Source organism: Entelurus aequoreus, linkage group LG11 (genome assembly GCF_033978785.1).
Source record: "Entelurus aequoreus isolate RoL-2023_Sb linkage group LG11, RoL_Eaeq_v1.1, whole genome shotgun sequence".
NCBI lineage: Eukaryota > Metazoa > Chordata > Actinopteri > Syngnathiformes > Syngnathidae > Entelurus > Entelurus aequoreus.
In genome coordinates this window covers 70,911,420-70,939,335 of record NC_084741.1, presented here as the reverse complement: position 1 = coordinate 70,939,335, position 27,916 = coordinate 70,911,420, and the positions used below count along the sequence as shown (strand labels likewise).

At 38.3% G+C, this 27,916-nt stretch overlaps 2 protein-coding genes across 3 annotated transcripts in view; both read right to left on the bottom strand.

Annotated features, from left to right (window-relative positions):
- On the bottom strand, positions 1-27,381 carry ddx61 (DEAD (Asp-Glu-Ala-Asp) box helicase 61). 2 transcript variants are annotated; one of them, XM_062063933.1, is made up of 14 exons: positions 22,556-22,760; positions 21,939-21,998; positions 21,376-21,605; positions 21,191-21,254; positions 18,735-18,839; positions 11,263-11,392; positions 10,982-11,128; positions 8,429-8,523; positions 8,232-8,354; positions 8,031-8,159; positions 5,653-5,833; positions 5,485-5,586; positions 5,195-5,415; positions 1-707 (listed from the first exon to the last, which is right to left on the bottom strand). In XM_062063933.1, exons 3-13 carry the CDS (start codon positions 21,546-21,548, stop codon positions 5,204-5,206), a joined length of 1,461 nt encoding a protein of 486 aa, XP_061919917.1. In that variant the 5' UTR covers positions 21,549-21,605; positions 21,939-21,998; positions 22,556-22,760; the 3' UTR covers positions 1-707; positions 5,195-5,203. The 2 variants fall into 2 exon arrangements, with proteins under 2 accessions (XP_061919917.1, XP_061919916.1); XM_062063932.1 differs by lacking the exon at positions 22,556-22,760 and adding an exon at positions 27,363-27,381 and having other exon boundaries at positions 21,376-21,998.
- bcl3 (BCL3 transcription coactivator) overlaps positions 24,504-27,916 on the bottom strand; it is a 113,739-nt gene continuing 110,326 nt past the window's right edge. The window contains exon 10 of the mRNA XM_062063937.1: positions 24,504-26,044. Coding sequence (XP_061919921.1) covers positions 25,938-26,044 — 107 coding nt within the window. The 3' untranslated portion in view covers positions 24,504-25,937. The remainder of the gene's footprint in view (positions 26,045-27,916) is intronic.

Below are 27,916 nucleotides of genomic sequence, written 5' to 3'. Positions count from 1 at the left end.
TAAAGCTCAAGTCACTTTTATTTGTTCTTCCAGAGGCAATGGCATTGACACAGAAAATAAACCCTTGCCCATTTCTTTTATACTGAGGAATAACTTTTGGTCATGACGGTTTGAATTCAACATTCTCATCACAGATGGACAGCGCCCCTGCTGGTGATTGATGGAACTGCAATTGACCACAACGTTTTGGAATGAAAGTTTCAAACTGCATCCATGCTTCGTATCTACAAATGTTCAGTTGGCAGCGGTGAAAAGAAAAGAAAAAAAAATCCAAAATTTAAATTAAAGAATAAGACAAACTCAACATTTGTCAAATAATTTAAAAAAAACGCTGAAAACATTTGGGGAAGAAAAAAAATGCATTAAAAATGTACTTTATCATTTGACTTATAAATGCAATGCTTCCGTTTTGGGGGGGAAAAAAGCCACATTATTATTTATTCAAAAGGTTTCTGGGAAAAAATAGTCATGATATCCTATCAGTGTGTCAAATGAATACAGTCTAAAGGAATGCTTCCACTGCGAGGAGAGGTTGTGTAACTTGTGCTCAATGTCAGGTGATGTAAAAAATGCAAGGAGAGAAACTGGGTGATGCACATGTACAGATTAGGCAAATGCTGTAAACATAAAATGAAAAGTGACAACAGAAAATCTTCAGATGGTGTCTTGAGCCAAATACATGCCAGGCCCATTGCCATCTGTTATTCCTGAAAAACAAGGAAAAAAAAACCCAATTTGAAATATGAGACAGTAAGTTGTTGTCACCTGAGTGCTGAGCACATTTATCTTGACTTCTGTTGTGCAGAATGAAGAGAGCGAGCCTTGACCTTTCAACTTTAAAACTCTGCTTAATCTTGTTGATGACATCCATTAACACTTGTAGTAGACACTCTCCTTTGGACTACAGCACTTTGGTGTGTTCATACACTGGACTACATATACAGTGGAACCTCGACCTACGACCAAAACGTTCCTTGAGTGAAACAGATTTCCCAATAAGAAACAGAAGTGGGTAGAGTAGCCAGAAATTGTACTCAAGTAAGACAGGCATGTGATTTGACCACAATGAAAAAGACTTAAAAAATTTCCGGGGGTCTGGGGGATGAAGGCCCCCCAGCCAGCTCCTGGTTTTTCACCAATTTAACATGCTAAAATTAAGACAGCACCATTTGAAGAAAATATTTTAGTGTTTAAAGACATGAAAACATCATTAATAGAACATACATAACCCAATTATCCTAATGAATCACTGTATATGGTTCAGTCCCAGCAGTATTTAGTCACTAATATTTACATCTTGTGTTCATTTCACATCCGCAGGTGTCACACTGATCAGTGTTATCATCTACACTTTATTTACAGTATTACCACATTACTTCAGTTCACTTCACACATTAGCTTTCTCGGAGAGCCCTAACATGAGCTTTCCTTGCAAATTTATTTAACAAAATACCAAATGTAAACATTTCATTCTTTTCGCCAAAATAGGATATCAATTTATGAAAATAATTAAACATGTTTAGTATTGTTTACTCATATTTGAAAATAGGAAATAATAATAATGTGAGGACACTGACATATTGCATGAAACAAGTGTGAAAATATTTACCTTCAAGATTGTTACACCACTGACAATAGTTTCAAGAGACTACATAAGAACTTAATATTACAAAATAGTATTATATGCAAATTTATTTCAAATAAATTGTTAACTGGAGTCAATAATGCGACTCTTTGAATTTCTGTAATTTCATAATATATTTTCACGTGGCTTTTTATTTTTAGAAAAACCCATTTATATTTCGCAAAGCAATAATTGGTTAATATTTAAAACAAACATGCGTATTTCGCAAGCAAATATTTTTTAGCTTACCTCATTATTAACAACCCTGTCTGCAACTGAAGTGGGTGGATCTTACCTCTCCATGTCTACGGCAGTTGTCGATGTAAACAAAAGATGAAGTCCGTAAGGTTTGCTCACTTTCGGTTGACATCCAAAAGTACCAGCTAGTGAAATGTTAGTTTTCCTTGCTTCCAGTTGTTTCATATGTTTTTGGCGTTTTGCATGTACTTCCAAAGCCTTGAAACCTCGTGATCCATAGTCAATATTATCATGACACCACGTGCACAAAACCTTTCCGGGACGATCGATTTTCCGAATAAAATCACCCAACAAAGTCGTAACTTTCTTCTTCCCAACAGTATCAGTGATTTCTCTTTCCATCCAGTCCCATCGAAACTTATTTTTGACATGTTTATAATTTCTTTTACCCGTAAAGCGTCCTCTCTCTCTCGAGAACCGACATTGTTTACATATAGAAAATGGTGGTAATAACCATTATGAATGATGACGTTATTAACGTCATCATTCATAACAGATGTCCTGATTGGTCACAAGGAACATATCGACCAATCAACTACGGCGTAATATAAACTACGTCTCGAATCTTGATTTAGGGTCGGGAAAAAAAACGGAAAAACGGGAGAGAATTTTTTTTTCCCCCCGAGATTAAAAAAGACTGAATTCCGACTTTAGACGGAAAAATCACATGCCTGGTAAGAGTACTGTTACTTTAGAGATTTATTACTCAAGTAAAAGTAAGGAGTAGTCACCCAAATTTTACTTGAGTAAAAGTAAAAAGTATGTTGTGAAAAAACTACTCAAGTACTGAGTAACTGATGAGTAACCTAAATAATGCACAAAAACATAAAAATAGCAATGAGCAAATTCAGAGCCAGGAATATCTCTTAAGCAACTAAAACAATAATATATATTAAATAATAATACATTAACATTAAAAAAATTAAGGCAAATTGAGCCACAATAACTTAACAGCACCATAGGCTCAGTAGGCAGAGATTTACAAAGGAAAATAACAAGTTAGCCTTTACGCAAACCATAAACTGATAGGTGTGGGCTGCACCTGGGAACACACTGTGCACTTCTGATTGGTGTTTGTATGCATGCGTGTGTGCGACTGTGCGTGTGAGTGTGTGTGTGTCTGTGTGTGTGTGCAACTGTGCGTGTGTGTCTCTGTCTACGAGGCTGCAGTGCGTTAATAAATGTCCCCACACAATGTACATTTGACAGCGATTCATAGCAGGGAAGCTAACATCAGCCTACGGTGACAGCCAAAATATCTACTGACGTTACTTAACGCGATGTGCTTCCTCAAATTTGACATTGAGTTCATGTAAGTTTAAGCTTGTTGTTTGCCGCTGAAACTATGTGCAGTTAATCATGTGACCGCCTGGCTCTGTTTGATTGGTGAAACGGAGTCAAACGTCACCAGTGACTGCATTTGTTTGGTGAAACGGAGTCAAACGTCACCAGTGACTGCATTTGTTTGGTGAAACAGAGTCAAACGTCACCAGTGACCAGGCATGCGATAGATCCTACTTTGAAGGTCTGTCTGACAAACCAAAACAAACAAAGCGTGCATTAACGGTTCGATAAAAATCAGTAGCGAGTAGCGAGCTGAATGTAGATAAATGGAGCGTAGTAAAAGTAGTGTTTCTTCTCTATAAATATACTCAAGTAAAGGTAAAAGTATGTTGCATTAAAACTACTCTAAGAAGTACAATTTATCCCAAAAGTTACTCAAGTAGATGTAACGGATTAAATGTAGTGCGTTACTACCCACCTCTGGTAAGAAACAATGTAAACATGAATAATTGGTTCTAGCCTTGACAACAATTCCTATAAAAGGCACACTTTGAAGACACTATAATGTGTATATATTCTGTATGTGCATCAAAATAACAAATGAGTAATAACTCAACGATATCTTTTTTTAAATTCAAACATCTCAACAGCCAGCTTAACTGTCACACAAGTCCTGTTTTTGGCGCACCTCAAAATGTTACCAAACATGTTGCTACAATTAAAAAACAAGAGGAAAATCATTTTATCTTGTATATTTGTGACATTTGTAGAACAGTCTGGGGGAGGTAAAGAAGCATAGTGCCACCTTGCACATGTTCCAGCCACCGCTAGCCTTAACACAAACAAGCAGTTTGAGGCGCTCCTCTATCGGTACTGCATTCTCCTTTGCTGTAATAAAGGTCCCCTCTGGCATTTTTTCCAAAAACGTCCGTTCTTATCACAGTAAAAAGATTGGTAGATAAAATCCAAGTTGAAGCATCAGCGTTGTATGAGCAGCTTTGCCGTTAGCGGGTATACAGCACCCGATGTTGTGACTGAGCTATTCTTTTGAAACTTTTCCAAATACCCACAGCTCGCCTTAAACTTTTCTTCCGTGCTGGTTCCAGCATGGTCACTTTTGGACATCAAGTCGCCGTTTAAATGGCAAGTCTTCTCTCAAATGATAGCCTTGGAAATGCTATTGCCGATGTCAGAATAATTGTATATAAATTATCACACAACTTGTTTGCTATGAGTTCAGGCTGCCCTGCGTGAAGACAAAAGTTGTCTTTGATGTTATCAGGCAAAAGGCGGACGGCTTGTAAACCTCCACTGTGTGCGATGGAATGCGCCGTTGCTGTCTCTGCTTGATTCCTTCTTCTTGTCTTGTGTAACAGATAGTTTGGTGTTTGAACCTGACAGTTAACCACATGATATTGTTAATGCGTAAGTGTATGTGTTATTGATGTTTGGCAATGAAAGTTAAAGGGAGTGCTGTACTTTGTGACTTCTTCTGGACAACAACACAAGCTGAAAAACAACACATTCTGTAATAATTTTTAGAGCGCACCCAGCTATAAAGTACACAATATCTGTTTTCCTGCAAATGTTCAATCAATGTTGCTTTATTTATTACACTAATGTGTGCATTCCAAACACAAAGTCTGCTCTCCTGTGCTCTAGAAGCCTCCTCTGCAAAAGGTGACCGATCACAGCTCTCCGACGCGAAGCTAGGATTTTTGGGAAGTGCAAGACTTGCGGGAAGGTACACGGGGGGAGGGGGCGAGACGGCATCGCTTAAGCAAGTTACATGACGCGAGAGTATACACCAAGCTTCAGCTTTCTCTAGCAACACGTATTACTGTTAGAACATCATTAAATGCAACTTTTGCATAAGAGGGGGCCTAATTGTTTCTGATTAAGGTGAAAGAATGGGTTGCCAGGTGTCAAACGCTATCTCAATGAAAAATGCTTTGGAAAAAGGGGGATTTCCAGTGGTTTTCCAAAGTGAACTGTGCGAGACTAGTACATATGACAAAAACAACTCACCACATTCATTCAAGCTGCACCGAGTTTTGTGTTTTTGGGTTCATCGTTGCCATCGTAGTCGTCATCGTCCACAGAGTGAAACTCCGCCACATAAAGACTCTTATCGATGCAGCTGGGGATGGGCTTTATGTCGGTGACCAGCTGGTCCTCGATGCTCTTCAGGTTGTGGCGGTCTTCTGATGTTATCAAGTTGATGGCTAGACCGAAGTGACCAAAGCGCCCTAAAAGAAAACTAGGTTAGTATCTATGACAATATAGAGGATGGTAGAAGCAAGCTGCGTGATCTTCACCTGATCTTCCAATGCGATGCAAATAGGTCTCTCCACTTTTGGGAAAGTCAAAGTTGATGACCACATTGACCGCCTGGATGTCAATACCTCGAGTGAACAGGTCTGCAAAACAAAGCCTTCTTTATACAAGGCAATTTGAGGCGTGCACAATGAATTCCTTCATCATACCTGTGCAGACCAGATTTCTGCACAGTCCGTTCCTGAAGTCGTGGAACACGCGGTTCCTGTACTCTTGCATCATCCTGGCATGGATGTAAAAGCACGAGTAGCCCAACTGGGTGATTTTTTTGGCCAGAAGCTCCACTCTCTGAGTGGAGTTACAGAAGATGATGGACTGATTGATCTGAAGCTGTAGGAGAAACATATAGATTAATGCCTTTGAATTAAATTAAGTTAACATTAACAGTACTACAAGTTGGTTATCTCATGCAAAACCTGCCAATAGGAAACTGGTTCAATACATGTTTACCATGCAAATTTCCACAGGTGGTCCTCCAGTTATGACGTTCTGAGTTACATTTTGTGGTTACAAACGCACTTTCATATATTAACAAAATACGTCATTGTAATCAGTTAACAAGTGATACACATGAGAGCTGGATACATACAGCACGCGCGGCAGAAGCATACAGTCGTGTGTGCGTCACGCAGCAGTGTTGGGTGTGAGGTAGCTGCGGGTCTGCTTACCGTCAGACAGCGACACAGACAAATCTTGGTAATGTCAATTCTTAGTTCGCTTTTTGCACTTCATTATGTCTCCCAAACGGAAAGCTACCAAGTAAGAATGCTCATGAACCGCTCAGAGGGCATAAATACCCACCAATATAAGCTGTGCTTTTGTTTCCGATCATTAAAAGGTAAATATTAGTTTATGCATGCTAGAGGCATTGTTGATTCAGTGTCTTTACAATGAGGTCTGGGAGAAGAGGAGGTTACCTTTCCAGTGCAATACTTTAACAAAGAAGAAATGCCTGCAAGACAACCGCGTAGATAAAAATACGTGTAAATGAGGATCTTAGCCCTCTTTTTTATAATTATATCAATACATCTTATTTATTACAGAGCCCTCTTTTTTATAATTATATCAATATATCTTATTTATTACAGATGTCCGATAATATCGGCCTGCCGATGTAATATCGGAAATTATCGGTATCGGTTTTAACCCCCCGATTTTCCCGGGAGATTCCCGAATTTCAGTGCCCCTCCCGAAACTCTCCCGGGGCAACCATTCTCCCGAATTTCTCCCGATTTCCACCCGGACAACATTATTGGGGGCGTGCCTTAAAGGCACTGCCTTTAGTGTCCTCTACAACCTGTCGTCACGTCCGCTTTTCCTCCATATAAACAGCGTGCCTGCCCAGTCACATAACACATGCGGTTTTTATACACACATAAGTGAATGCAAGGCATACTTGATCAACAGCCATACAGGTCACACTGAGGGTTGCTGTATAAACAGCTTTAACACTGTTACAAATATGCGCCACAATGTGAACCCACCCCACACAAGAATGAAAAACACATTACGGGAGAACATCCGCACCGTAACACAACATAAACACAAGAGAACAAATACCCGGAAGCCCTTGCAGCACTAACTCTTCCGGGACGCTACAATACACACCCTCGCTACCGCCAAAACTCTCTTATTTTGGAAAATCTTGTTTTTTATTGATTGAAACTTGTATTAGTAGATTACACAGTACAGTACATATTCCGTACAATTGACCACTAAATGGTAACACCCGAAAACGTTTTTGAACTTTTTTAAGTCGGGGTCCACGTTAATCAATTCATGGTAAAGTTACATTGTTTAATGCATCCAGCGGGGCATCACAACAAAATTTGGCATAATGTGTTAATTCCACAACTGTATAAATCGGTATCGGTTGATATCGGAATCGGTAATTAAGAGTTGGACAATATCGGGATATCTCCAAAAAAGCCATTATCGGACATCTCTAGCTAACAGTGCTCCTAAATGTAAACAAAGGATTTACACAGATTGTGATTTTATCGGAATATCGGATATCGGCAAAAAAGCCATTATCAGACATTTATATTCATAATATTGTGTTTGCTGCCGGTACATTTATTGTTGTGGCCAGAAGTGGGTAATTGGTTTTGGAGCACTATGTGTGACAGTGAGAAAAAGTTGTAAGTAAATAATTATTTCAGAACAGTAGCTTTGATTGATTGATTGAAACTTTTATTAGTAGATTGCACAGTACAGTACATATTCCGTACAGTTGACCACTAAATGGAAACACCCAAATAAGTTTTTCAACTTGTTTAAGTCGGGGTCCACGTTAATCAATTCATGGTAACTCACATAAGGAGTTGTTTTTATGAATATTTAAGTGATCTATTGTATTTAATCTTTTTCCTAATGTATTTTATATGTACTCTACGTACAGTCTGAGTGACCTAGAAATGATTTAGGTATAAGAGCTGACTTACATCACTGCCTAGGAACGGAAGGGGTTCGCAAACTGAGGACCACCTTTACATGTGCCACAAGAGAAGAGGCTGCAGTGACTCACCTTAGAAAACAGTGTATTGAGACAGTGAACCTTTTGCCTTTCAGTCACGTAAGCGTAATACTGAGTGATGCCCTTCAAGGTGAGCTCCTCCATCAGGTTGATCTCATAAGGTTTCTGCAAGTGTTTGGTCTGGAGGCAAAGGATTCACATTTTTAAATCTGATTATTCAGACTTTAAAGTCGTCATCGTGTCAAACTGTACCATGAATGTTTGCACACTGATGGGGAAGGTAGCAGAATAAAGCAGAATCTGCCTGTTCCTCGGGAGGAAATTGATAATTTCTTCGATGATGACCACAAAATCTTGAGAAAGGAGCTTATCTGCCTAAAAACATGAACAATTTCATTGAAGGGGGCAACAAATGACACACTTAAACGTCAAGAAAGGTCAAATTTTACCTCATCCAGCACCATCATTTGTGCCTTATCAAATTTAGCCACACCCTTCTTCATCAGGTCCAGTATTCTTCCTGGTGTGGCGATCACTACGTGCACTTTTAGGACAAAAAGAAACAAGCATACACACTCAAATTAACACTTCTTTTCAATTAACCGCAATTAACACTTCAGTCATCGACAATTGCATCATCAGAGAAATGGACATTGAAACAGTGTAGGACTGACTTGGTAGGATATGTACAGCAAGTAGTGGACATAGAGAGAGAGAGAGAGAGAGAGAGAGAGAGAGAGAGAGAGAGAGAGAGAGAGAGAGAGAGAGAGAGAGAGAGAGAGAGACAGAGAGAGACAGAGAGAGACAGAGAGAGAGAGAGAGAGAGAGAGAGAGAGAGAGAGAGAGAGAGTTCAGAAAGCATAAGTAACTACATTTGATTATTTACAATCCGGGGAGGTGGGATGTGGAAGGGGGAGGGTGTTAGTTTAGGGTTGAAGTTGCCTGGAGGTGTTCTTTTAGTGCAGTTTTGAAGGAGGATAGAGATGCCCTTTCTTTTACACCTGTTGGGAGTGCATTCCATATTGATGTGGCATAGAAGGAGAATGAGTTAAGACCTTTGTTAGATCGGAATCTGGGTTTAACGTGGTTAGTGGAGCTCCAGCCCTGATGTTGTGGTTATGGCGGTCATTTACGTTAAGGAAGTAGTTTGACATGTACTTCGGTATCAGGGAGGTGTAGCGGATTTTATAGACTAGGCTCAGTGCAAGTTGTTTTACTCCGTCCTCCACCCTGAGCCAGTCCAATTTGGAGAAGTGGGTAGGAGTGAGGTATGATCTGGGGTGGAGGTCTAGAAGTAATCTGACTAGCTTGTTCTGGGATGTTTGGACTCTAGATTTGAGGGTTTTGGAGGTGCTAGGGTACCAGGAGGTGCATGCGTAATCGAAAAAGGGTTGAATGAGAGTTCCCGCTAGAATCATTATGGTGCTTTTGTTGGTGTATTTGTTCTGTTGTGTTTATGTTGTGTTACGGTGCGGATGTTCTCCCGAAATGTGTTCTTCATTCTTGTTTGGTGTGGGTTCACAGTGTGGCGTATATTTGTAACAGTGTTAAAGTTGTTTATACGGCTACCCTCAGTGTAAGCTGTATCGCTGTTGATCAAGTATGCGTTGCATTCACGTGTGTGTGCGTACAGAAGCCGCACATATCTTGTGACTGGGCCGGCGCGTTGTTAGAATGGATGAAAAGCGGACGTGACGACAGCTCGTAGAGGACGTTAAAGGCAGCGCCTTTAAGGCACGCCCCCAAGACTTTGGTCCGGGTGGACTACGAGATATAATGACTGATGAACACCTTCGTTCGATAATGAAGGTTGCCTTGGCTCAAAGCCTGAGCCCCGACATTAATGAACTAACATCCAAGAAAAGATGCCAGGTATCTGGGCTTGGGCACATCAGATTAGATCAGTGTGTTGCAAACTGAGCAGTTTAGAGTCCTGAATGGTTGGTTTATTCATTGTTATTTTATTTTAAAATGTATTAGCCTGTGGAAAAAGTTAATGTTGATATTTACCTCAGAAGGCTGCAAAGAGAAAAGAGCATTCAATTTTTATTTAAATTGTATTTGATATGCCATTGATATTTTTTAATTATTATTATTATTATTATTTGAAACTCGATTTTGCATGTCACTATAAAGTTATATAAGCCTTGCTTGTTCAATATTCAATGCAAAACTTGTTTGGGTCCCTATTAAAAGGTTAATTTGTTCAACCTTTAAATTTTGGCCCACTCTGTATTTGAGTTTGACACCCCTGCCTTAGTCGATAAGCTTCTTATTTTTCTCCATCTTCTTGTTATTGGACATTCATCCTCTGCTGTTGCCATTTCTGATATAAAGTAGTGTAATGTTCTTACTTATATCTGTCAGTAAACTCACCATGAAAGCGCTAAAACATACCGGTGTAGTGAGTTTACATAATTCACCCAAGGAACTTTTGTTATTAGAGAGTTCCGGTCGGACGGCTTTTCACGAGACACATTTCTGCCGTTGTTATTGTTATACTAGTAAACCACGGGTGAGGAGATGCTGCTCCCTTATTGATTTAAGTAAAGTCTGAAAGTCATTATAACAATTAGCTCCATCTTTTGACACTTCTTCCACCCCCGTCCTTGCACGCTACACCGCTACAACAAAGATGACGGAGAAAAGACGCTGCCAAAGGTGAACAACGTAAATGAGAACGCCCACAAAACAGCGCATCCTGAAGCGACTGTCAGAAAGCGGCTTGAAGATGATCTGTAAAACATCATCTATGCAACACTTTGACCAAAGAACCACCATTACATGTTATGTAGACCACAAGGAAGTGTTTACAATTTAGAAAAAAAAAAAATGACCCCTTTAATGCGTCCTATAATCCGTTGCGCCTTTTGTATGAATAAAACCTGACTAGACCCGCTCATCAGCAGTACGCCTTATAATTCGGTGCGCCCTATGGTCCGGAAAACACGGTACACAAACAAACGCCTTACTATAAACACTCAAGCAATTGTTAGAAATACCTGTTTCGTCTAAGCGCATGATGTCGTCCCTTAGATTGGTTCCCCCGGTGGTAGCCATCACCTTGACTCCGCCGAGGTGCTTGCTGAGCTGAATGCTTATCTGGCTCATCTGCAGCGCCAATTCTCTGGTGGGCACTACTACTAAGGCTGGATTGAGACACAAGTGGGAGGGCTGATGAAATGTGAGGGTTGATGACATGTGTGGAGAAGGTTAGTCCAGGTTCACCATTTTTTTTTTTTTTTTTTTAAGACCTGAGCTGAAGAGGGGGAAACACACTGACCTTGAATGTGATCCTTCCTCAGGTCTATCCTTTCCAAGAGAGGAATGAGGTAGGCTCCACTTTTTCCCGTTCCGTTTTTCGCCCGAGCCAGGATATCTCTGCCCGACAAGGCGATGGGGATGCTTTCCTCCTATGAGATAATTTAATACCATGAGTTACAGTCCATCCACAAAATATTCACTGTGCTTCACTTTTTCAACATGGTATGTTACAGCCTAATTCCAAATTCTTGTTTGTCCTCAAAATTTTACAGACAATACTCCATAATGACCATAATGGGGCGGTATAGCTCGGTTGGTAGAGTGGCCGTGCCATCAACCTGAGGGTTGCAGGTTCGATCCCCACTTCCGCCATCCTAGTCACTGCCGTTGTGTCCTTGGGAAAGACACTTTACCCACCTGCTCCCAGTGCCACCCACACTGGTTTAAATGTAACTTAGATATTGGGTTTTCACTATGTAAAGCGCTTTGAGTCACTAGAGAAAAGCGCTATATAAATATAATTCACTTCACTTCACTTCACCAAGTGAACGTTTTTTTCTTCTTCAATGTTGCATATGTATTAAAAAGGAAAACATAAACTGTCATACATACATAAGTATTCAAAGCCTTTGCTCAATACTTGGCAGCAATTACAGCCTCAAATCTGTTTGAACACAATGACACAAGCTTTGCACACCTATTTTTGGGTAGTTTCGCACTATTGCTCGTTTGAAATTCATTCCAATAACTAATCCAGGGTGTACTCTGCCTTCCGCCCAAATGCAGCTGGGATAGGCTGCAGCCCCCCGCAACTCCAAAAAGGACCAACGGTATAAAATGTATGAAATGGATGTCAAAAATGACGCATTATCAAAGCAATACTAAAGCATGGTAATTAGAGATCGGAATTGATAGGGTATTTACAATGCCGATCCCATTTTAGGTTTTGCCTATGTGTACAGCTCCACTAATGGACATTGGAGTGTTACTTTCAAAGGCAAAATTAAAGTATTGCTAGAAACATAATTTTATATGGGACTTTATTGTATTATATGTATAGTACATGTTCCAAAAAAAAAAGAAGAAGCATAAAACACCACCAGAATTAGAGATATTACAAGTCAAAGTGATGAAGCTTAGTGTTACGCTCATGATTTGGTGTAACTAAACATTACCCTATAAGATTAAGGCAATTGCATTTTATTGATATTTGAAATGCATTCAATGTTTATAAATAAATATTAAAATATACTAAATGTAAAAAAGGGAATAAATATTCAAAATAAGATCATTAAATGAAATCTAGTTTGGTTACGCCATCATGAGCGCAACACAAGGTTGTAAAAGTATTAACTACAATTCTAAATAAGATGTCAAAAGCAAACTGAAATCAAATACACACAGCTTAAAGATTGATCAATACCTATTTAAATTTAGTACTACATAAATATGATGATTTATCAAAATATAAAAGAAATATACCTGAACAGAACGCTCATGATGGTTACACCAAAAAGTAACGCTATGAATCGCGTTTTTCCAAGTTTTTGGGGCATTTTTATGCTATTTCCAAGCATCTCCTTTTTATTATCGTTGATTTTAAATGGTCAAACTAATGCATATTATATATGCATGCCCTAGTAAACAAAAAAAAGGCATATTTATTTTAATTGTTACATTTTGAAGTACATTTGTGCAGGTGGGTGTGAATGTACCCATTACCAGAGCTGTACACCTAACAATTTGGTTCTTTATCGATTCTCACCAGGATAAAAAGGCTAAAAACAGATTGATTAGCATCAGCTTTGTTTAGTGTAGAAAAAACATAAGTGTACAAACTCAATTTAAGAGACCCCTAGCCTCAATGGAGTGCCAGGTTTCACCATAAAAAATAATATTTTGAATATAACTAATGTATAAAAATTAAAAAGTGTATTTTATTGTTGGAATAAACAAAACAAATAATATGAGCGCACCACTCAAAAGTACCGTAAGTAAAACTACTACAGCCAGTGACAATTACAGGCAAATCAAGTCCAATGGAACTGTGCAATTTGCATTGTGCAATCCTGTAACCATAAACTACGAACATTAATCATTATTTTGCAGAAAAATAAGCACACCTGCTTTTTCAGGACAGACAGGCAATTTTTCAGACTAATTACGCTTCATATAGGAGGGAGGCATGCAGCCTTTCAGTCAGACGCGGTCTCATCATGTATAGCATGAGCAGAATTAATTTCATCTTTCCAGTAATAGCAGCTTTTATAATAAGGCACTTTGATAGATAGTGTACCTTACCTGCAGTAATAACAGCAGACAACGTGCTACGTTGCCGCCGCTGGTGGAGATTTGCTTCACGATCGGACAGGATTGAAAACGCTGCATTCCAAAGTTATCCCATGCTGTGTGCGCTAATGTTTCTTGTTGTATTTCCTCTCTTTGATGAAATATCCACTTTGCAAGTATTGCAAGTTGCTCTGTTGTCACGCTAACAAACAGGGTGACAACAGAGCAACTGCTAACAAACAAACAAACCTTGGCAAAAACAACCTCTTTGGTGGAGGTAGGAAAGTCTGCGTTCTGCAAAGCAAAGCGCAGCACTTTTGTCTCGAGCGTTTCTAAGGCGACATAGACCAAGTCAATCATGTCACACGGCACAAAGCTAAGTCATCCAAAAAAATGTTCAACACGTAAAATTTGAGTATACTGAAAAACTACTTGATAAATCCTCAATCCATCCATCTATTTTTTCACCACTTGTCTCTCTCAATGTCACGGAAGGCACCGTACAACCTCTGGACAATTCGTGACATTATAAACTGTCACCCGGAAAAGATATTTGAAGCCAGCGAAGTCAAACATCAGTTTAAGTTAAATTGTTCGTTAACTTTTCTGAGAAACAGAATTTTCCAAAATGATATAAACATGTCCTTTAATGTGTGCAGCAAGGTGTTGGAGATCTTTTTACCAGTTTGTGGTAGCCAGTGCCCTGTGGTTTGCTGGGGGAGCAACACCAGCAAAATTGACATAAGCCGGCAGGAGAAACTGATCCAGATAGCCGGCCAAACTATTGGCACGCAGTCGGAGGCGTTTTCGTTTATCTCAGTGAGGGACGGGAGGACACTGGACAAACTGCTCTCCATCATGGACAATACTGCCTAACCACTCCACCAGACAATTGAGGGAGGGGAGCTCATACTCCAACAGGCTTCTCTAGCTTAGCTCCCATAGTGTATGATGCAAAAAACTCCTTCATTCCGTACTCCATCCAGCTGTAAAATCACTCGCCGTACGGTAATAGGTATCTGTTGAGATAATTAAAGTTAAAAGTAAAGTTAAAGTACCAATGATTGTCACACACACACTAGGTGTGGTGAAATTTGTCCTCTGCATTTGACCCATCCCCTTGTTCACCCCCTGGGAGGTGAGAGGAGCAGTGGGCAGCAGCGGTGGCCACGCCCGGGAATCATTTTTGGTGATTTAACCCCCAATTCCAATCCTTGATGCTGAGTGCCAAGCAGGGATGTGATGGGCCCCATTTTTATAGTCTTTGGTACGAGTCGGCCAGGGTTTGAACTCACAACCTACCGACCTCAGGGCGGACACTCTAACCACAAGGCCACCGAGCAGGCTTTGGGTTGATAAGATTTCACTATTCCTGTATCGATCCGTTGTGGTGAAGAAGGAGCTGAGCCGGAAGGCAAAGCTCTCAATTTACCGGTCGATCTACGTTCCCATCCTCACCTATGGTCATGAGCTTTGGGTTATGACCGAAAGGACAAGATCACGGGTACAAGCGGCCGAAATGAGTTTCCTCCGCCGGGTGGCGGGGCTCTCCCTTAGAGATAGGGTGAGAAGCTCTGCCATCCGGGGGGAGCTCAAAGTAAAGCCGCTGCTCCTCCACATGGAGAGGAGCCAGATGAGGTGGTTCGGGCATCTGGTCAGGATGCCACCCGAACGCCTCCCTAGGGAGGTGTTTAGGGCACGTCCGACCGGTAGGAGGCCACGGGGAAGACCCAGGACACGTTGGGAAGACTATGTCTCCCGGCTGGCCTGGGAACGCCTCGGGATCCACCGGGAGGAGCTGGACGAAGTGGCTGGGGAGAGGGAAGTCTGGGCTTCCCTGCTTAAGCTGCTGCCCCCGCGACCCGACCTCGGATAAGCGGAAGAAGATGGATGGCATTTTCGATTCTACTCAACAAGTTGGTTGTTTAGCAATCTCATCTGGAAAAAAGGGATAACAAACAGGTTTAACCACTAGGCCACTGAGTAGGTGTCGTATAATTGTCTTTTACTGGAACTGCTTTGAAAGTACCGCACCTTTCTTTGATAATAATGTATATTTTCAGTTTTATTTACTTATAATTCAACTACTTTTATGATGCCCCATTTTTTCTGCAGCTGTTTTTAAGTACAACCTGACTCGTATTGTTGGTATACATTTTATTTATTATTTTCAACCTCTTTTTTGTGACCTTGTGGGTGTTAAGTTATGATTTATTTTCCTATTGTAATTGAGCTACTGTGTCTAACAAATTCCCTTGTAGTCCATTAAAGTTTATCTAACCCCTGATTTCCACAGGAAACATCCTGGCTGCGATGCGTGATCGTCACCGAACGTCACTGCCACCTGGTAATCCCTACCGCTGTTCTGTTGCCGCTCCGCCGCGCAGCAAAACAGAGCTGACTTTTAGGAGATCTCGCAAACCTGTGCATAATCACGTGCTGAAGTAAACACTGCGGAACGTTTCGAGCTTTGCCGTCCATCAACAGCCAGAGGCGGCCACGTCTGTGACGACATTGACTTGACTCGTGAAAAAGACAGTTTTACCTTGCAAAACAACCTCTATTTTCTTTGTAGCAAGCAACATCACAATAGTAACGTCATCCCCGGCGAGTGTTGTAGACACACACACAACTCCCACAAACCACACCCCTGCTTCTACGGCCTCTGTGTCAGCTGTAGGGCTGGGCGATTATATGATCGTGATCGTTGATCGCTTTTAATTTGAGTTTGATCACGGTGTTAAGCTGTTAGCATATTTCCTCGATCATACATGGCGGATATGTCTGTTAGAACAGTGTTTTGCAACCTTTTTTGAGCCAAGGCACATTTTTTGCGTTGAAAAAATCCGGAGGCACACCACTAGCAGAAATCATTAAAAAACGAAACTCAGTTGACAGTAAAAAGTCGTTGTCGCAATTGTTGGATATGAATTCAAACCATAACCAAGCATGTATCAATATAGCTCTTGTCTCAAAGTAGGTCTACTGTCACATCACGCCGTGACTTATTTTGAGTTTTTTGCGGTTTTCCTGTGTGTAGTGTTTTAGTTCTTGTCTTGCGCTCCTATTTTGGGGGCTTTTTCTCTTTTTTTGGTATTTTCCTGTAGAAGTTTCATGTCTTCCTTTGAGCGATATTTCCCGCACCTGCTTTGTTTTAGCAATTTTTATCCTTCTTTGTGGGGACATTGTCGATTGTCATGTCATGTTCAGATGTACATTGTGGACGCCGTCTTTGCTCCACAGTAAGTCTTTGCTGTCGTCAAGCATTCTGTTTTTGTTTACTTTGTAGCCAGTTCAGTTTCAGTTTCGTTCTGCATAGCCTTCCCTAAGCTTCAATGACTTTTATTAGGGGCACTCACCTTTTGTTTATTTTTTGTTTAAGCATTAGACACCCTTTTACCTGCACGCTGCCTCCCTTCATTGAAAAGTACAGTGCTTTTCCTTCAAAAATAAGGACATTTCAATGTGACCCCAAACTTTTGAACGGTAGTGTATACGAGTGATTAAAGAATACAAATAATAATTTACCATTTGAAAGTGTTTAGTAAATATTAACTTCAAATGCAAGTCTTATAATATTCACTACACCTATTATTATTTGGTTTATGCAGAATGTTAATGATGACAAGCAAACAAAATAAAATAACTGAGGGGCAAACATGTAGTTATCTTTACTCCCACAAAACGTACCGAAAAATAAGCAAAAATATGGCCCTAAAACCAGGTTCGGACCGCAGCGTGGGTTATCTGTACTGTTCCACCTCTAGTAAGCACAATCATAGATATGAACAAAATGACAGCTGTCAGCATATATATTACCTCAATCAAACATGTGAGAAATGTTTGTTACAAGATACTGTAGTAGTAAACAGTAGGGATGCGGTACTCGTTATAATCCTGCACGGGACAATACGCTTTAATTTTTTTTTTTAAATGGTGATATTATTAATCGAGATCGGATGATATGAAAAAATGAATTGTGATAATGTTTTGCCATATCGCCCAGCCCTAATCAGCTGGCATTTGACATAGGACCCCATATGCGTACAAAACTGCCCGGGATATGCCTGTATATGATTCTTTAATTTTGGACCCACGGTATCAGCATTTGGGCCAACAAGGGGAAATTATATCTGACAACCTTTGACAATATGACTTCACGTTTCAAAGAATAAAATACAATCCACCTTGAAGACAGACTTTTATTTTTAAAGTAAACCGGATAATTTATTTTATATTTGTGCGCGACTTCCTGTACAACACAAGCAGATTTTAGCTGAATTGATCCGCCGTGTTGCGGCGGCCGGCAAATATAGAGGCTCTGCATATATTTAGCACATGGATCCGGAACGGCACAACTATGACGTTTTTGCAGGCTGTGGGTGTTAGAATAATTATGTATAAATTATCACACAACTCTTATGCTTAAAGGCCGTTGCTATAGTTATTATCAATTGTGCTGAAGTTGTACTTTTCTATCTGTGCAAAGGGACAACTTGTAATCTTGGATTGCGAGTCGTCTCGTATCAGTGTTTGTGTCCAGACCCGGCCTGCTGACTGCCAAGGCCGAACAACGAGTACCGTGACGCAGACAAAGCCGAGACAGGGCGATATCACGAGTGTCAGCACATTTGCATTTCTGAATAATCATGTATTGTGTCTAACTGGGGCTGCTGAAATTACCCCCCTTCCTTCAGAAGCTGCCTCAGTGATGTAACCAGGGACCTCCCAAATAAATAGAGGAGCACGTGGGACTGGACCATAGAGCGTAGGTTGGAACTGTAACTAAGTGTACAGCCCAATACGTCTCTCCTCATTGAGCTAAATTGAACTCTGTCTCTGCATGATTCCTTGCTTCTTGTCTGTTTAATAGATGTCATCAGTGTTTGAACCTGACAGTGGGAACAGACATATTGACTTGAGTAAACACGGAAAGAGTCCACCGGCGTGGCAATTATGCCACGCGTCCTGTGGAAATCCGGGGTAAGTCTAAGTCAATATATACAGAACTTTGTATTGCCAGTTATATGCACACAATAAAATTGTTTTGAGTTCTTGTTAATTAACGTATCACCTATCACCAAATTTTAGCGAAACTCCAACTAACAAAACAAGCGAGTTAAACACATCTAAAATCCACTCCTGTTAAAAATCCCCTTAAGATACCCCAAGAAAATACAGAGATTTTGCATAGAAATGTACCTGGACAGGAGAGGGCTTCTCCCATCCCATTTCAAAGATCCCCATGAGGAGTTCCCTCTTAAGGCAGTAGTCTTCAAATTCATTTCCCTTAGTGGAGGTCACATCCTGGCATTGACAAAGTAGAAAACACACAGAGAGCGTTAAAAATCTGCATATATTGTATTTAATATTGATGACTGATGCTGTAAATATATATACTGTAGATACAGCATACAGGGTTTCCTTTTGATGTAATTGATTGTGGCGACCCACCACGGCAAAATCATAGCCGCCACGCCCGGGTTTTTACACATTAAAGTAGTACAACGTATTGTAGCCTCCAGAAGAAGTCACAAAGTCAGACGCTATTATTATCTTTTATTGCCAATTGTATGATAACAACCGTCCCAATTCCAACAGATTTTACCTCCCGTACAAACACATTGTTTCTGTGCTTCCCTGGACACACAGCGACACTTCCTCATTCTTCGCTGCCGAAACCGGATATTGTGACGAAGTAAAGTAAACAAGACGCAGCGGCTTGTCTGGTGCGTAGTCAGCATGTCTGTTGTGTGGACGTAACTTTTAATATATCCCAGATATAACCGCGGACAGCGATCAACAAAATGTGAAAATATTAAGGGGACAGTGGCGGCTTTTTAAGGAGAGAAAGTCCAACTGGTGCAGCAGCACGAAACAAGAGTGACGTTATGCTCGCTGCAGCTTGACTCATTCGTGGGGGACATCAAGGGACGGTAGTAGAGTCTCTGAACACGAGTACATTCTATAATAACAGTGTGTGTGTGTGTGTGTGTGTGTGTGTGTGTGTGTGTGTGTGTTACAGACAGCAAAGCCCTGTCTGTCTGTTATTTCACTTGACCTTTTTCTGTGTTGATTGAGCTGTGTTGAAGCAGCAAAAAAGGACATTATGTTAAATGAAGAGTTTCTGTCTCTGATAGTTGATATAATAATGCAACTGCATCATTAAGCCTACATGAACTCCATGGTGTTCAGGGATGAATAGTCTCTCCTATTGCACTCTTTTTTTTAGCTATAGTTACATTAATCATTAGTAATGGAGCAGCCTAGTTTGGAATGGCAGGGTCCCTGCTATCACATGCTGATAAAAATATAATATTTACATAATACAAATCAACTACAGGCTTCCCAAATGCTGTAATAAATTAAGCATGATGAGTTGACGTGAAACTGTTTAATGTTGCACTTTATATATGTGGAAGAAAAGTTTTGTCATTTTATTTAATCTGAGCAACAACTTGAGGCAGTTTAATGTTGATTAATGTTGGCAGAATTATTATAGTGTTCCCAATGTTAAAAGGATAAAGCCATTGTTTACAAATTTGATAAATAAATAACCAAAAAATGTATAATTTGTGTTTTTCTTACTGTACCGAAAATGAACCGAACCTTGACCTCTAAACCGAGGTACATACCGAACCGAAATTTTTGTGTACCGTTACACCCCTAGTTAATACTAACTAATATCACAATTTTTTAAAAAATACATGTATAAATTTGTTTAGCCTTTTCAAATAATTTTCATTTAATTTAGCAAATTATACGATGACGTCACTGTCACTGTAACCACACCCCCACCGCGACAGGTATTTTGGCAATCAAGGGGAAACCCTAGTATATTTACTGCTTTAAAACCAGGAATTTTCCCATTACGAGACGAAAGCTTCTCCAATTTTCTTCCTACTATTTCTCAAAAAGGTAATGTGGCCTTATATTTCTAAAACACTAAGTTTTTGGGGGGTTTTTAGTAGGGATGTCCGGTAATGGCTTTTTGCCGATATCCGATATTCCGATATTGTCCAACTCTTTAATTACCGATACCGATATCAACCGATACCGATATCAACCGATATATACAGTCGTGGAATTAACACATTATTATGTCTAATTTGGACAACAAGGTATGGTGAAGATAAGGTACTTTAAAAAAAAAAAAAATAAATAAAACAAGATAAATAAATTAAAAACATTTTCTTGAATAAAAAAGAAAGTAAAACAATATAAAAACAGTTACAGAGAAACTAGTAATTAATGAAAACGAGTAACATTAACTGTTAAAGGTTAGTACTATTAGTGGACCAGCAGCACGCACAATCATGTGTGCTTACGGACTGTATCCCTTGCAGACTGTATTGATATATATTGATATATAATGTAGGAACCAGAATATTAATAACAGAAAGAAACAACCCTTTTGTGTGAATGAGGAGGGAGGTTTTTTGGGTTGGTGCATTAATTGTAAGTGTATCTTGTGTTTTTTATGTTGATTTAATTAAAAAAAACAAAACAAAAAAAAAAAAAAAAAACGATACATATAATTAAAAAAACGATACCGATAATTTCCGATATTACATTTTAACGCATTTATCGGCCGATAATATCGGCAGGCCGATATTATCGGACATCCCTAGTTTTTAGAGAAAATAGGGCTACTTTACCGATGTTCTCATTCGGTTGTCTTTTGGAGGAAGTTCTAGGCACTTTTTCCAGTCATCCCCAAACCTAGGAAATGCAACAAAAAAAAAGGTTACAGAAAAATAAATGAACCCAAAAGATAAATGATCATATTTGCCATAGTAGGTCACATCTTGAATAAAAGGACATATGAGGATGGGTGTCTTACTTGATGCCCCTGCTACTCTGAGGAATACTGGTCCTGTTTGAGGGCAGCTGCTGCCCACTGAATCCCGACTGTGGAGAAGCCGCGGCAAGCTTGGTCAGTTCTCCGTGTTGCCCATTCGCTGCTTTGCTTAAGGCCAACATCGTTGCAGGGTTCGCTGTGCTTGCCGTAGCCATGTCGCCAATGTTCTCCACAGTGATTTGTGTCCCTGATGGCTGAAGTAGTAGTAGAAACTAAAATAATAAAAAAAAAACTGCACTGCTCTTTTTCGTTTGTGTTTAAGGAATATCTGGCGACAGGACCCTTGAAAAGAAGAGCCCTGCGTGTGAATTAAGTTTATTTACAAGGTAACTCTCCCAAAAAAAAGGAGAAATTAACATTCATCTGAATAAATAAATGACCTGACACACACTAATGTTCCACTTAGGGTGTCTATCTTAAAAAGTCATCTTATCTTTACCAAAAAATGTTAAATCATGTATGTTAGACTTTGATGTTATACATTAAGTAAACCCGATTCCTCTTTTTTGGTTTGCACTGCTGTGGTTTAGTTTGTATGATTCCACCTGGACTCTTTTTCTTGCTATTTGTTGAGGAGTCTGGAAAGTGCTTCAAATCCAGGTAATCTGTAATATGACACACACAAAAAAATATCACAAAGCAATTTAAAAAAAAATATACATATATATATACACACATTTATATATATATATAAATATAAATATATATATATACGCATTTTGCTCATTGCGACTTTGATGTTGTGCTAATGCCAACACTAATTGACGTCGTATACACAAAACAATAAGGAAGTTTTAACATTGACATCACATAAAAGCAAAGGTAACCAGCGTGTGTTAATGTTATACAACACAATTCCGTCCATCCATTTTCTACGGTTTGTCCCTTTTTGGTTGTCAAAGTGAAAGTGGACAAATCTCCGCCATTAACAATACATTGTGCAAACTTTTAACGTAGCAATGCGTCTTCAACTCTCCAGCTTGCGTGCGAACCGCGACGACGACCTCCGGCCTTGTTTGGGTGGACGAGTTCAGTACGTGTCATTAATCCCGAGAAATATGTGAGGAAACTTTTAAGTTCGTAACTTTTAGTGCCAACTTCTGCTAGCTAACAACAGTTAGCACGCTATGCTAACTAGCTCGCTCGCGTTCGGTCACCTTACCTTAAGTTTGCTACATCTATCCAAACAATGTGTATTTTCAGCTGTTGTACGGTTTAACGTTACGTGCGTAACGTTTAACGGTGTTTTTATGTGGGGAAAAGTGTCGTCTTTTTTTGTTAAAGAAATCCACAAGCGTTATTAATAACACTCTTTTGTCTCTTCTTTCAAATTATTGACAATTCAACATGGCCGTGCGCTCGCTTTTGGATTGGTCTGTTACCCGGAGGGCGGGCCAACAGTTGACCAATCAGATGACAGCTTTCAAATGTTAAGTCTTTTACATGAAGCTGTACAGCATAGGTATCAACCTCAAGGCCCGGGGGCCAGATGTGGCCCGCCAAAGGCTGGAAATAATGTGCGTTAATACAGAAAAAAAAAATCACTGCATAGTAGTGGTTGTAATATTTGGATACATTATATAAATATTTTATATAAGTATTCAGAATCAATTATTGATTGAAGACGATTCTCGTATTATATATATATATATATATATATATATATATATATATATATATATATATATATATATATATATATATATATATATATATATATATATATATATATATATATATATATATATATATATATATATATAACACACTTTATTGATTCCTTCAGGAGAGACATGTCGCATGTCTTGACTGCAGACATGCGACATATGTGCAATGTTAACCTAAAAAAACGTATTTAAAAAAATATACAATTTTAATTTGACAAACAAAAATTATAGAGATGACGATAAATGCTTTAAAATGTAATATCGGAAATTATCGGTATCGTTTTTTAAATAATCGGTATTGTTGTTTTTTTTTTAATTATATCAACATAACAAAACCCAAGATACACTTACAATTAGTGCACCAAACCAAAAAACCTCCCTCCCCCATTCACTCATTCACACAAAAGGGTTGTTTCTTTCTGTTATTAATATTCTGCTTCCTACATTATATATCAATATATATCAATACAGTCTGCAAGGGATACAGTCCGTAAGCCCACATGATTGTGCGTGCTGCTGGTCCACTAATAGTACTAACCTTTAACAGTTAATTTTACTCATTTTCATTAATTACTAGTTTCTCTGTAACTGTTTTTATATTGTTTTACTTTCTTTTTTATTCAAGAAAATGTTTATAATTTATTTATCTTATCTTATTATTTTTAAAAAGTACCTTATCTTCACCATACCTGGTTGTCCAAATTAGGCATAATAATGTGTTAATTCCACGACTGTATATATCGGTATCGGTTGATATTGGTATCAGTAATTAAAGAGTTGGACAATATCGGATATCAGCAAAAAGCCATTATCGGACATCCCTAAAAAATAACATTTGAGAAGACAAAATACAATACGTATTAAATGCAATACTAAAAAAAAGGAAAACCAAAAAAGTATAAAAGCAACAATATCATTAATAATGTCATGTATTTAATTCAAAAACGCATTCTTTTAAAACAATTGAAAAAAATGCATGTATATACATATATATTTTTTAAATTAATTCTCGAATATTATGAATAGATTTAGAATGAAATTTTAAAAAATTCAAATCGCGATTTGGATGTGAATCTATCATTTTTTGAGCATCCCTACTGCATTGCGTATCTTCTTTGATATTCATGCATGCAACCATATATCGATGCATGCAACTTTATTTGGTTATCGAAAATAAATACAAACTTGTCACCTTAACTTACAATTTCTTACCAAGTTTTCCATCAATCTGTGAGTAAGAAAATATATAACCAAACACAATTGCCTTTGCAAATTAGTGTAACGAGGCTAATATACATTCATATTCATAAATATTTACTGTTACAAACGGCCCTCTAATAATTGCGATGTGGCCCTCCCTAAAAACACGTTTATTGGCAAAATCAGCACACGACAGAAACATAGAATAAAAAATATATTTAATAGTTTTAACAAACACACAGATTCAAACAAACAAAAATAAGAACTAATGCCAAGTAAAGTTCCATCACTTTGAATATAAACATTCAGCGTGTACACGTTTAGCAAAATCCCTGAATCAACCTCATGGAATCTCTTCATTTGTTTTTCTTCCAAAATGTCTGACATTATCATCAGCTCAGTGGTCCATCAACTATTTTCTGGAATGAAAACAAAAATCATGCTCCGCCCACTATCATAGTCCACCACATCATTTTATATGGCCCGCAAACACCTGGAAAGAACATATTTTTATTTTTCGTAAAATGCTTTATCATTTCTTACTAAATGTGTTTGTTTTTTCCATTTTGACAGAAAAAATATATGCACTGCACGAAATTGCATACCCTAAAGGGACATGGGGGAAATGTTATTTTTTAGAATTTATTTATTTTTTTTTTTTAGACATGTATCGTGCGCACGAGATACATGTCTAAAAATTTTAAAAAATAAAATAAAATTATAAATATATATTTTTTGTTTTTTATAACTTTACAAAAAGTTTCTCGTGCGCACGAGAAAGTTTAGACATGTATCACGAGGAACTTTCTCTTGCGCACAAGATAGTTTCTCGTGCGCACGAGATACATGTCTAAAAAAAAAAAAAAAAAAAAAAAATATTTTTACTTTATAAAAAGTTTATCCTGTGCACGAGATACATGTCTAAAAAAATAAAAATTAAAAATTAAAAATACATTCCCCCCCATGTCCCTTTAGGGGCTCCGTACATTATCCAAAATCATACTTTTTTTTTGGTCAAAATAAAAATAAATACTTAAATATCTGCTGGACTTCTGATTTCAAAGCATGTAACCAATCAAATTGTACACTGTAAAAAATTATAGATTTTACGGTAAAATTGACAATGGTTTTTAAAGCATATTACCGTAAATTGAACATATTTTTTATTGTAAAATTCTGTCCATAGAGCTGCCAGTTTTTGAATCTACGCTTGTTGTTTTTACGGTGTATTACTGTAAATGAAAAAAAGGTATCACTTTTTTTTTTAATGGGAAAAAAAAACTGGCAGCTGAGTTGCCAGAATTAAAAAAAAACCCAGTAGTACTGTTTTTCCATTTACAGTAATATGTTGTAAAAAAAAAAAAACTGTATATTTTACAGTAACATTTTGGTGACTGAATTTTTTTTACTGTAAAATCTTAAATTTTTTTAGTGTATGTAAAATATATATATAATAATCCGATGCATAGGCAAATTCATACATTATCACTTTTACAAGTTGCCCTCTGATGGCAACCATGACTCTGACGTGGCCCTCAAAGAAAACCAGTTTGACACCCCTGGTCTAGTACATTCAACTTGAAGGCCAAGTTAGGGCAGTCCAGATGTCGTCATTTGTGCAGGTTTGGCAGTGTTTAGGGTCGTTGCCGGTTCCCCTGCACGACCACTACTAAGCTATTAAAATGGAAATGCCATCGTGGATGGAGTCTTTGGTGAGTTGGGGGCGGCGTGTTGTATTGTCGCGGGTGAACAACCCCGACTGTGGCTTTGCGATGGGAAAGATACTATAAAAAAGATCAAATAAAAACATCAGTGAGGATATTTGAAAAAACAAAAATGTTGGTACATTAATACTAAATGTATTTATGGTTATGGTGTTAGTTTATTTCAAACATGCATACAATTACAATCACATATTTCCAGGCATGACTGAAAAGGAGTAGGAGGAAACTGAGCTTATTTATTCCTACCCCCTTTTCGTTTAATAGCAATTTCACACATTTGTTTGTACTCAACCTATAACACAACTGTGAATAAATACATAAGCAAATGATTATTAAATTCATAAATAAACAAAACATTAAGTTCTCATAAATGAATAGTTAAGTAATTTATGGTTCACACAATGAGATCAAAAGGATTATCTCATTTTTGTTTATCAGGATTCTTATTCGTTGTACATTGTGAATACTTTGAGTTTGAAAAATGTCTTAAACTGGATCATATTAGTACTTTGTTTGACTTTCTTGCTTAATCCATTCCATAATATAATGTCATTCCACATACTGTATTGATATACTATACAGTAATAGGTTATAGTTTGCTTTGTACATCATTTTAGCAGTTAGAAAATGTACAAAATCATTGAATTTCAATATTTTTGATTCAACAAATAAAGGGTTTGAATGTTTTCAATATCCAACGTTATGTATTTTTCTAACTAACCTTTTTTTTTTTAACACAGTTAGTGAATTAAGGGTACTTTTGTAGGTATTTCCACATATTTCTACACAATAACTTAGATATGGTAAAACTGGTGAGCAGTAGAAAATATAGTTGTATTCATTATTGACGTGTTTCTTACCACTTTATGTTGTAAAATGTTCAAATCGGATTTCCAGTTCATTTTATTGTCTGATATTGCACCCAAAACATTTTTTTTAATTTTACCCTTTCTGTCATGTCTGTGTGATCATGTTTTGTTTTGGTTATATTCGGTTTGGTTTTTGGACCTTTTGTGAACTCTTGTTTGTTCTGTTTCCATGACAACCCATTAGTTTTCACCTGTCCTCATGTCACGCACCTGTCTCACGTTTTGCACTCGCGCACCTGTCACTAATCATGTCACTGTTATTTAAGCCTGTCTTTTTCTGTTGATCTCCCTGGTGACATTATCCATCATACCTCCGCTACCCATGAGATTCCTGTTTACTATAGTTCATGCTTCATGCCATGTCACAGTAAGTGTTTTTGTTTCATGTTCATAGTTAATTGCCTTTGTGCAAGTCTTTTAGTCAAGTTTGTTCTCCGCCATTGTGCGCGCCTTTTGTTTGCTTCCTTTTTTTTGTAGTTTAGAGTTAAAAAAATAAATCATGTCTTTACCTTCACGCCATGTCCAGTCCAGCTTTACTTGCATCTTGGGAAAACCAACAACCCATAGTCCAAGTCTTGTCAGAATGTCACCAGCACGATCAACAGAAAAAGACAGGCTTAAATAACGGCGACATGATTAGTGACAGGTGCGCGAGTGCAAAACGTGAGACAGGTGAAAACTAATGGGTTGTCATGGAAACAAAACAAACAAGAGTGCACAAAAGGTCCAAAAACCAAACCGAACATAACCAAAACAAAACATGATCACACAGACATGACACTTTCAATGTCTACTCTGTCTATTTGTATTTGTGTTTGACTTTCTCTTCTGTTACCGAATAGCATTATTTTAGTTTCAAGGATAGTCTGTTTCAGTCAAAACCATCTCTTTAATTTGTGTTATTTGTAGTAGCTTCTGTGTGTCCCCTCCCGAACAAAACACAGTTGTGTCGTCAGCAAATAGTACTAACTTTAAGTCCTTTGTAACTTTACAAAAGTCTTTTATATAGAGATTGAACAATTTTGGTCCCAGTATTGATCCCTGGGGTACGCCACAATAAATA